The sequence below is a fragment of the Athene noctua genome, chromosome 4 (genome assembly GCF_965140245.1).
Source record: "Athene noctua chromosome 4, bAthNoc1.hap1.1, whole genome shotgun sequence".
Taxonomy (NCBI): domain Eukaryota; kingdom Metazoa; phylum Chordata; class Aves; order Strigiformes; family Strigidae; genus Athene; species Athene noctua.
In genome coordinates, this window is record NC_134040.1 from 25,022,694 (window position 1) to 25,034,913 (window position 12,220).

General features: G+C 40.6%; 1 protein-coding gene across 1 annotated transcript in view; it reads right to left on the minus strand.

Moving 5' to 3' along the window:
- The window catches only part of ARAP2 (ArfGAP with RhoGAP domain, ankyrin repeat and PH domain 2), a 134,883-nt gene that overhangs the window by 11,224 nt on the left and 111,439 nt on the right, over positions 1–12,220 (minus strand). The window contains exons 27-28 of the mRNA XM_074903800.1: positions 9,572–9,711; positions 904–986 (exon numbers count right to left, since the gene is read on the minus strand). Of these exons, the coding sequence (XP_074759901.1) occupies positions 904–986; positions 9,572–9,711 (223 nt within the window). The remainder of the gene's footprint in view (positions 1–903; positions 987–9,571; positions 9,712–12,220) is intronic.

A 12,220-nucleotide genomic window follows, 5' to 3' on the forward strand; every position in this document is an offset into this window, starting at 1 on the left:
ACCTCTGAGATCCAGAAGAGACTTTGCAAAGTCTGCTTTTGATAGTAGACTGAAAATAAACCTTAAGGAAAGAACCCACCTGCAAAGACTTGTTTACATAATTACTCCTGTTTTGGACTAATCTCCTAGCCATTCTGTGTTTAACTGGGAAAAAAAAAAACAAAACCAAACAACCCACACTAACTTTTTCTCTAACACAACTAAGCTTTGAAATTTACAGACCCTTCTGTGGCATTCTGATTTGCCAACTGTAAAGCTGAAGTTCAAGCCGATTGGTTTAAAGGCTACAGCCAATTTAGAATCCCTTTGGGATAGGACCCTATGTACACTGTCTCAGTGTCTCAGAGCTTTGACTGAACAAGTACTAGAAACATCTGAGAAAAACAGGTGTCATTTTTCACTGCTCTTTTCCAGAAACATAGTCACTGGTTTGTAAAGGACGCTGTAGTCTTCAGCTAGAAGAAACATCAAAATAACAAGAATCCTGAAAAAGGAAAATCCTCTACTGAGCAAGAGGATCTGTCACTTAAGGCAGTGACTAGTTGGTTTTCTCTTTTTTCTTTTCTTCTTGGTGCAAAAAAGATTCGCCCACCAATGAAATGCAGGACACATACTACAAAACTAAGTGAGCTAGCAGCAAACATATCCACATGAGATAACACACATAAGATTAAGAAAAGCCAATCAATAAAGTAATTTCCTAGCACAGAAGAGTTAACATGGAACACAAAAAACAGAGATAGAGACAGAACAATAACATTATAGAGGGTAATTTAATTCAGCATATTTTCAAGTGGCTTCTTGGCTCTTCCTTGTTCCACAGTGTTTTATGTACCCTTTTCTTGACGATACTACAAGTACCTTGCCACAGAGTGTTTAAATTATTTTCTTTTCTATTCTTACTTTGTTGGTGGCTTCATTTTCTTTTTCACTCCAAAATAAAGCTTCAGGGAATTGACAGGTAACACTTTTTCAGGTTTGCTAGCCTGCAAAAAAAATAAGATTCTAATTATTGTATCAGAAATGTGCAAAAGAGAAAATGCCACATGACTGTCTTCACAGTTAGGCTTCTTTCATAGGCTGCACTCCTCTTTTCTAACAGACCTTTTTGGTTTTTCTCTCCTTTCCCATTAACAAAGTATGACAATCACTACTATTGGAAGCAGACTAATTAAGAATTGGAGGTCCCTGTGAAGACAGAAAACTGTAAAACAACCGGAATAATGAAGATGTGATAGTACAATTCACAAAATTGAAGTGCTGTATACATGGACACAAGCTCTTTAAGAGAGACAGTCAGGGAAGATGAGGAGTGGAGTTGCCCTCTGTTAAAAGAGATCTTCTATGGGAAGGACAGTATCATGGTGAGTATTTGCTTCAGAACACCCAAGCAGGATGAAAAAAAGCATATCAAGTCTTTAAATAACCCAAGGAAGTCTCTGTATAACAAATCCTGACTATATGGGGCAGGGGATGAGGAAGAAATCTGCTCTCCCTGGCATCTGCTGGTGGAACACAAGCAATCCAGGGATAGCTTCTTGACAGCAGTACTGGATGGTCCAACACAGGGTGATGCACAGATGGATCTGCTATTCACAGACAAGAACCTGTCATGGTTTGAACTTGGCCAGCAGCCAAACAGCACGCAGTGGTCGCTCACTCCTCCCCTGCCTGGTGAATGGGGAAGGAGACACAAGGAAAAAACTTGTGAGCTGAGATAAAAAACAGTTTAGTGATGGTAACAAAACAACAATAATAATAGGAAGTACAGACAGGTAATGCACAGTGCAATTGCTCACCACTTGCGGACTGCTCCTGGCCAGCAATCCTGACAGAACAAAGATCCTGCCGTGCACACAGACCAGAAGCAAGAGAGAACCCGCCTTCTTTATATATTGAGCATAACCTTGCATGATATGGAATACTTGAACGGCCAGTCCAGGCCCGGCACTCCAGCTGTGCCCCCTCTCAGCTCAAGGAAAATTAACTCTATCCTGGCCGAAATCTGGGTCGGGGGCTCCAGCTATGCCCTCTCCCAGCTCAAGAAAATGAACTCTATCCCAGCCGAAACCAGGACAGAACTAGTCAGGGATGTCGTATTTGCCATAATTACAATGAAATAACAGAGCTCAAGATCCTGAAGGAAAAAAAGATGACAAGTTAGCAGAGGACAGACCACAAAGTTTAGAAGAGCAACATTTGGCATATTCAAGGAACTGATAGGTGGGTGTCCATGGGAGGAGGCAACTCTGAAAGGCTAAGGAGCTCAGAAGAGGTGGCAGGTCTTTAAAGAGAGCATTCTTCAAGAACAAGAATGGTTCATCCAAATACTCAGGAAAAGAGGTAGATTTATCAGAAGACAAGCCCTGGTAAATAGGTAGCTCATGGTGGAGCTCCACTGCAGACAAATGCAGTATACAGGACATGAAAGCAGGGAGAGGCTATGAAGGAAAAATTTAGAAATACAGCCCAGGACATGTAGATATGGTATTAAGGAAGCCAAAGGCAATTTGGAATTGAGACCTTCTATGGACATTAAAGGCAACATGAAGGTTTCCAATACCTTAGTAGTAAAAGGCTGAACAAGGAAAATGTAGACCCAGTGCTCAACAGGGAGGGTGAATAAGCAACAGGACACAGGTAAGGATAAGGTAACTCAGTATCTTCTTTGCATCGGTCTTCACACCAGCAAGGTTCCCAAGGCCTCTACACTTACAAACAGTGTCCAAGGAGGAAAACGACGACTGCACCAGAGGAGAACTGTATTGAGTCAGGAAAGACTCGAGAGAATTGAAGTCATTCAAGTCCATTGGATCAGACAGGCTGCATGCAAGTGTTCTAAGTGTGCTGGCTGACACCCTTGAAAGGCTGCTCCGTGTCATTTTGGAAGTGACAGAGATCAAGGGCAACTGCTGGTAACTGGAAAAAGGAAAACATTGCATCCATCCTCAATAAAGGCTGAAAAGACAATGTGAAGAACTGGTTGCCTGCCAGCCTCATTTCAGTCCCTGGGAAAATTCTGGAGTGAGTTTACTTGGAGCATGTTTCTGAGCACATGGAAGAGAAGGTTCTACTGAGACGGCTTCAAACTAGATTTGAAGGGGGAAGGAGACTGCTATATAGTCAACCTGCAGTTTGTGTATTTATCGTAGGCAATATCAAAGAATCTGTAGATGTTGCATAAGAATAAACCATACTATTTGTGAATGTGACGGCTTCTCTTGAATGTAACCAAACCTACAGCATACGGGCTGTTCGTGCATCTGGTGTCCTTGCCTATAGTTATGGCTATAAATAGCATACCGATTAAGAGATAAATCCAGCCACCCCTAGCCCCTCCAAACTCTGAGGACCGGCTAGAACACAAGGGGATTAATCTCTTATCAAATTAATTCATTACCTTAAATGCAACACGGAGAAATCTGGAACTCCCAGATATAAGACCCAGGGAAGATTACAACAGTTTGTGGGCTGTTGTGCCAGCGACGACCCTCACCCTGCCATTCCAGTGGAGGCAAGGGATGGAGACATACAGCACAACAAAGATACAAGGGATATTGATGGATCAGTAACTGGTAACACCTGTGAAAGGCCAGACTGGAATCAGGACCTGTAAATGTAAAAGGCTGCTGGGGACATCAGCCCATCTGAAGTGCATGTATACCAATGCACACAGCATGGGTAACAAACAGGAAGAGCTTGAAGCCATGACGAAACAGGAAGATTATGATGTAGTGGCTATCACAGAAACATGGTGGGATGTCTCCCATGACTGGAGTGTGACAGTTGATGGCTACAAGCTCTTTAGAAGGGATAGACAAGGATGGAGAGGTGGTGGGGTGGTGCTATGTGTTAGGAACTGTTATGATTGCTTTGAGCACAAGTGTAGTGAAGACAGAATGGAGTGGTTTTGTGTTACAATCAGGGGGAAGACCAACAGGGCGGATGTTGTAGTAGGAGTCTACTATAGGCCACCCACCCAGGACAGAGAGGTGGATGAAATATTCTATAGCCACTTAGGACAAATCTCATGATCACTTGCCCTTGTTCTTGTGGGAGACTTTAACTTCCCAGACATCTGCTGGAAATACAACACAGCAGAGCAGGACCAGTCCCAGAGATTCCTGGAATGTGTGGCAGATAACGTCCTGACACAGCTGGTGAGTGAACCAACCAGAGAAGGGGCCCTGCTGGATGTTCTATTTGTGAACAGAGGAGGACTGGTGGATGATGTGACAGTTGGAGGCCGACTAGGGCACAACGATCCAGAAATAATAGAGTTCTCTATTCTTAGAGAGGCCCAGAGAGGGGACAGCAGAACTGCCATCCTGGACTTCCAAAGGGCTTAGTTTGTCTTGTTTGGGCACCTGCTTGAAAGGATCCCCTGGGAGATGATCCTGAAGTGTATAGGGGTCCAGGAAGGCTGGGCACTCTTCAAGAAGAAAGTCTTAATGGCTCAGGAGCAGGCTGTTCACAGGTTCTGTAAGAGAACCCAGTGCCAGAGAAGACCACCCTGGCTGAACAGTGAGATTTGGCTGCAACTCAGGGAGAAAAGCAGAGCTTACAGCCTTTGGAAGAAGGGGCTAGCCACTCACAATGATTACAAAGATGCTGTGAAGCTATGCAGGGCTGAAATCTAAAGCACAGCTAGAAATTAATCTGGCTTCAGAAGCCAAAGATAAGAAGAAATGTTTCTATAAGTATTTCAACAGCAAAAGACAGATCAGGGAGAGCCCCTGTTCCCTGCTAGATGCAGGAGGAAACATGGTAATTAGTGATGAGGAAAAGGCTGAGGTGCTTAATGCCTTCTTTACCTCAATCTTTAATAACAAGTCTAGTTGTACAGAGGTAATCCAGCCTCCTCAGCCACAAGACAGAGACTGGGAGAACAACTTCCCCCCAATCCAGGAGGAGATAGTCAGCGACCTGCTGCATCACATAGACACCAGTCTATGGGACCAGATGGGATACACGCGAGGGTGCTGAAGGAGCTGGCTGGGGTGCTCACCAAGCCACTTTCCATCATTTACCAGCAGTCCTGGCTGACCAGGGAGGTCCCAACAGATTGGAAATTGGCCAATGTGACACCCGTCTAGAAGAAGATTTGGAAGGATTGATCTGGGAAATTACAGGCCTGTCAGCTTGACTTTGGTGCCCAGGAAGCTGATGGAGCAGCTCATCCTAAACACCATCATGCAACACATGTGGGACAACCAGATGCTCAGGCCCAGACAGCATGGGTTTATGAAAGGCAGGTCCTGCTTCACAAACCTGATCTTATTCTACAACAGGGTGACCTGCTTATTGGATGAGGAAGAGGCTGTGGATGTTGTCTGCCTCAAATTTAGTAAGGCCTTTGACACCATTTCCCACAGCATTCTCCTGGTGAAACTGGCTGCCGTGCCTTGGATGGGCACACGCTTGGCTGCTTAAAAAAAATGGCTGGATGATCGGGCCCAAAGAGTTGTGGTGAACGGAATTAAATCTGGTTGGCGGCCGGTCACGAGTGGTGTCCCCCAGGGCTCGGTTTTGGGGCCACTCCTGTTTAACATCTTTATTGATGATCTAGACGAGGGGATCGAGTGCACCCTCAGTCAGTTTGCAGATGACACCCAGTTGGGTGGGAGTGTTGATCTGCTCGAGGGTAGGGAGGCTCTGCAGAGAGACCTGGACAGGCTGGAGCCATGGGCTGAGGCCAACTGCAGGAGTTTCAATAAGGCCAAATGCCGGGGGCTGCCCTTGGGCCACAACAACCCCCAGCAGCGCTACAGGCTTGGGGAGGAGTGGCTGGAGAGCTGCCAGTCAGAGAGGGACCTGGGGGTGTTGATTGACAGCCGGCTGAACAGGAGCCAGCAGTGTGCCCAGGGGGCCAAGAAGGCCAGTGGCATCCTGGCTTGTGTCAGCAATAGCGTGGCCAGCAGGGACAGGGAAGGGATCTGACCCCTGTACTCGGCACTGGTGAGGCCGCACCTCGATTCCTGTGTTCAGTTTTGGGCCCCTCACTACAAAAAGGACATTGAATGACTCGAGCGTGTCCAGAGAAGGGCAACGAAGCTGGTGCAGGCTCTGGAGCACAGGTCGTACGAGGAGCGGCTGAGGGAACTGGGGGTGTTTAGTCTGGAGAAGAGGAGGCTGAGGGGAGACCTCATCGCCCTCTACAGCTCCCTGAAAGGAGGTTGCAGAGAGCTGGGGATGAGCCTCTTTAACCAAGTAACAAGCTATAGGACAAGAGATAATGGTCTCAAGTTGCACCAGGGAAGGTTTAGACTGGATATTAGGAAGCATTTCTTTACAGAACGTGTTGTTAGGCATTGGAATGGGCTGCCCAGGGCAATTGTGGAGTCCCCACCCCTGGAGGTGTTTAAGAGTTACATTGACATAGTGCTTAGGGATATGGTCTAGCTGAGAATGGTCAGTGTTAGATTAATGGTTGGACTAGATGATCTTCTGGGTCTTTTCCAATCTGTATGATTCTGTGATTCTGTGACATGTCTGAATTCGTGGACAAGGGGGGAGTGGAGGGTGTCTTGTACCTCAAGGCTTCTCACACTCTCTCCCACAATATTATTCTACTCAGCTTGGGATTTTACGGTCTGGATGTGTGGACATCTACATCAGTAAAAAGCCAGTTGCACCATCACACTCAGAGGATGATGGTTAATCAGACATACTGTAACTGTGGACCTATGACAAGGGAGTACTGAAGGGGTCTATCCTGGGACCTGTCCTTTTTAATATCTTCATCAATGACCTGGTGGAGTCAGTCATCAAGTTTACACAGTGACCCAGAGGACCAATCAATATGCTTAGGAGCAGGGCTGACTTCCAGAGGAACCTATACAGGACAAAGAAACAGGCCAACAGGAATCTCATGAAACTCAACAATAAATACCAAGTCCTGCACTCGGGGAGGAAAAAACCCCTGCAATGACCCAGACTGGAGAGCAGCAATGCTGAGAAGGACCTGAGGATGCTGGCAGATGGCAAGCTGGGCATAAACCAGCAGTGTGTCCCGGAAGCAAAGAAGGTTTCCTGGGCTGTGCTAGCAGAAGCACAGCTGGTAGGTTAGGGAGAGTGATTTACCCCTCTTCTCAGCATTGGTGAAACTGCTTCTGCAGTCCTGCATCCAGTTTTGGGCCCTTCAGTATTAACAAGCAAATCAGTAATCTGGAGTGAGTTCAGCAGAGGCCCACCAAACTGGCCGGGGGCTGAAGCACTTGTCCTGTGAGGAGAGACTGACCTAACAGCAGCCCCTCAGCACCTACAGGGAAGCTACCAAGAAGACTGAGTGAGGCTCTTCACGTCATTAGAAGATGACTAGATATAAGGACAAACTTTTTCCCAAGACAGCAGTCAGGTATGGTAACAAGCTGGTCAGAGAGATTATGCAATCTCCATCCTCCAAAGTTTTCAAGACTTAACTGCGTCAAGCCCTCGGCAACCTCTTGTCACCTCAGTTGCTAACCCTGCTGTGAACAGGAAGTTGGACTAGAGATCATCTGAGGTTCCTTCCTTACTTGTTCCTTCTTGAACAAACTACCTTTAGCCAACCTACAACAGACATGTACCCACACTACGTGTCTGGAAAATTAAATGCTAAAAGGAAACAATGAAATTCTCATGTACACTACGACTAACATCTAACACAAAACACAAACATCCCTTCAGTAACCCTTCAGGTCAAGTGTTTTAGCTTTCCATTTAGGGGAAAAAAAAAAAAAAAAAAATCTTATAATCCCAGTACATAAAGATACTCCATAGTGTTAACTGTCCTGGATTCTCAATTTCTCCCTCTACAGCTTTCAATCTCTAACACTACAGTGTGGAGAAAAAGACAGAATCTGAGATGGCCTAAACATTTAAGAAAATAAAACAAAAAACCACACAGCAGTTTCATGGTTGGTATTCTATAACTTCCCGCTCAAAGCAAGGATACTGCCAGGATGAAAAAACACTCCTAGAAAACATACATTCTAGTTAAACAACAGTATACTTCTCACAAAAATGTACCTTAAGGAAGCCATTTGTCTGTGTGTGAGCTTATCACTTAACAACAGTCCATTAAAGTGGCATGTTATTTCAGTCAATTAGCACAATATTGTAATTTAACATACAGTATCATGGAAACTTCATTTTTTTTGCTAATTGCTCTTGAGCAGGAGTAACACTTAACAGAATGTATCTCCACCTGCATATACAAACTTAATTTGCTGTTAATGAGAATTTATAAATTAATTAGTACATGTAGTCTTATTAAATACAATTTTCCATCTGCAATGTCAAGCTTTCCTACTATTCATTTCTAAATATGACTAAAATTAAACCAAGATTATTAGTGGTAGATGAACACCTCTTGAAAGAAAATAAAAGAAACTGATATACACTGTTTTGTCAGAATGGTATTTCCATTTGCTTTTTAATGTAACGAATGTAAAACCATTTAAAGTACCGCTGTTCAGAATTTGATGCAAATTGAGGAATTTAATGTTTTATAAATCAGAATGGCTTAAAAAAGCAGATTATAAAGTAGTACAACAATCCTATCATAAAATCCTTCCAGGATACTAATTAAGGTTTTATGGGCATATTAATTTATTCTCACATATGTGCCAATTTGAGTTTTAGCACTAAATTATGAGACACTATTTTTGACATTCTGGGGTCATTCTAATTATGATTATATCCACAGTATCACAAGAAGACACAATATTTCTTTTGCATTAGCTTACTTGAGCAATGGATTTGTCTTTTTGAAAAAAAAGTACTTTAAGAAGGTCAGCAAGTATATATCTGTATTTGCTGGATGGGCAAAACCAGCAGTCAGCAAAAATAAAAGCATTTTAAGAGATTATTTGTTTTAAACCAGAAAACATCAAAACTAAAATGAAAACATAGTTCGCAATGCATATTATTTAGTTTTATACTTTAATACAAGCTGCATACATCTAAAAACACTCTTTATAGAAAACTCCCATGAAATATTTAAAACTGAACCCACCGTGCTATTAAGTATGTCTAAATTTGCTTCTGTGGAAATCTGAAGTATATCTAATTATCAATATTAGTTTTTGGAGGACTGAGAATACATCTGAAAACTTTTTGGGAAGCAGGTGTACTGAGAGTTATTGTTTCCTATAAGATCTTCTGTCATGACACTTGTAAGTGTAAGAACCCTGTTGTTTGTAATTTCTAAAGGCTTCTTGTGAGATACGAAGAAAAAACGGCATGCAGCTCACTTAAGCTCCATACTGCTCTCTACAGTAAATTTTAAAGAAATTTAGTCACAGCTTAAGCCATAGGCGTTCCTAAACATTGTTTTATTTTTATCTGTAAAGCTTATAGTAATGCATAATTACTATAATAAATAAATGAGCAACTGATGCAAACTCCTTTTACTAAGTGTCTGTGAAATAGTAAGATAAACATCTTGTACTTCAACCCTATACTCTATAAACTGCCATTTAATGCCAGAAATGTTGATATATGATCTGATTGCCTGCCTTTTTTTTTGTAGGGAAAAGATAGCTTAAGTGAGTGCTTTAAGAGTGGGTGAAGAGTTTGTCTGTTATACCTTCATATCCTTGTAAAGAAGCAAGTTTCCTTCCTGCAACACAAAATAACGCTCCTGAAATTTGTTTCCGGACAGTAGTTTTGATGGTTCTTCTTTGTACTTCAGATTGCCTGCTTTCATGCTACCTTTCTCATTTTTCTCTATCAACAAAATAAAAAAGCATTTTGTTAGAAGATTTTACAACACTGGAAGCTGCTAGTTGTTAAGTGCCCTTAGTATCACTGATTATCAAGAAGACCAGAATTACAATTTAACTAAATTGTTAATATGATATATATTTTTAAACAATAGAAATCATTATATAGCATATACAGGTACATTATACATCACATTTGAATACACATACTGTATTAATATACTATAAATTAATATAGTATACATTACTGTATTATATATTAATAAGATATGTATTCTTGAATATTGACACCATTATGATTTTAATTACTGGGAAAAAAAGGTCTTTCTGTTTCACTTGTAAGATAAGACAGAAAGAATTTGTCCACACACTTTAATTAAACGAATCTTTTCAGAATAGAATGTGCAATCAAGTCCAAAAGTATGACATGGATACTTTTAATCTCTGTGCTTCAGAGAGGCAAAAATTTTCCACAAAGATCTGATTTTGGAATGAGTCTGTCTACATTTTTCTGTCTGAGTCAAAATACACACAGAAACACACATATATTTAGTAAAATTAATAAAAAAGACCCCAAACAAACCCAAACCACAACTTTGCAGTCAGCTTTATGAAGCATTTAACTTTGTACTGAAAAAGCTTTTATTTTAAAAAAATACCAGAACCACTGAAGGTTTTCAGTGCTACAGACTAGATTTTTCAGTACATTCTCAGCAATTTAAAATTCTAAATAAAATAATACAAAAAAGTATTACTAGTACATATAAACTACTGCACCACCACTTCTAGATGTTTTTGATTTTCCTATTCTGCCCAATATAAGTTTGTTTTGGTTTTTTTACTAGTTTATCAGTTTTTCCCAACAAGTCCACTTTCAAATAGCAAAAATTTCTGACCACTATTTACAGTAATTACCATGCTAATATGACTCATGTATATAAAATCAAACCAAAACACTTTAACAAAGTAAGGAACAACAAAAGAAAAAAGAAGTAATTCCTACTTGTATCTTATCAAGTCTTTAGGAAAGAGCAGAGAATTCAGCAGAATTATGAAGTATTCTTTTCTCCTAAAGGTAATTAGTGCTGGAAGCAGACTGCCAGCATGAAGAGACAGCAGCTAGGCAGGAGATGAGCTCTTCTCCATTCCAGTTAACACCATTTCACCTCAAAGAGGGAGCCATACTAACAGGGCTAATAATTCATTTATCCCAAAATACTACAAGCCTACTACTTATGCCATATTTTGGCTTTTAACACCTATTTTATTTTGCTAAATGTAGTGAATAACTTATTTAGGAAATACTGAATAAACCTGTTTAGGAGTCCCAGAATTAAACTAGTTTTTGTAATATATTAATTCCCGGATATTAAATAAAACTCTTGTGTAAAAGGAGTATGTGGTGTATGGAGCATAGCATCCTTACCCAACTACTCAATTGGCTTTTTTCATTAAAATTCCACTTAGGATTTGAGCATCTGATATCAAAACTCTATTATTAAGCAGCAGCACACAATATAATCTAAAAAAATAGTAATAAAATAAATCAACAATAAAAAGTAACATAAACCATATTTTCATTTAGTCAGGAAAGACATGAATACAGAAAAAAATTATTGTTTGCATTATTTTTTTTTTCTGAAGAACGGTATTACACAGCCATAGCTAACTACACCAATAGTCATACTTTGGAAGCAACACTTGCTGTAACATGTACTAATCAAAATCAGGTATTTTTTCCATCTTCATATATTCTAGTAAATGAGCAGTCAATATCTTCAAGTACTGCACGATTTGCACAAAGCAAGTATGAGACGTGACGAGGGAGAATTAAGAATTTGCATGAAACATCACTAATGACCACAACATGCAGGGTCTAATAAATATACTGCATAGTATGGGTTTTTGTTCTTTTAAAGAACCTGCAGACACATGACTGTCTAGGAAGAGCCCCAAGACTTTAGTAGTGAAAATGTATTAATGCATTAGATGCATGGTTGTGCATACACAAAAAGTACATGAGTGATATCCAGACTCAAATGTGCATTTATGCAAATACACTTTAAAGTACATACAAAAAACCTCAGCTAGGTTATATTTCAAAACTCCGAGTCAGATTCTACTATCATTTGTATGGTGTAGAGAGACTTTGGGACTCACTTGAAAAGTTGTATGTGAATCCCATCTTTCATACTGGCTGAAAAACTGCTGTTTAAAGAGTAAGAATTAAATTAATCCTCCTCCTAACCCTAATTATTTGCAAAAAAGAAGAAAATTAAAAATTGTGAATCTAATTCCCTCTTGCTTTATATCTTAGTACAAACTGAAATGATGACAAACACTAAAAAATATAATGGAAATTTTAAAGATAATATCTTTTGATTTCATCGAATAAAACCAACCACATTCTAATCAGCATGCTTGTCATGAAAGGAAAAATCTTAAAGAAAAATTCCCAGTATTTAGAGTTTACAATAGAATCTAAAGTCATAATCAGTACATTTCAACAATTA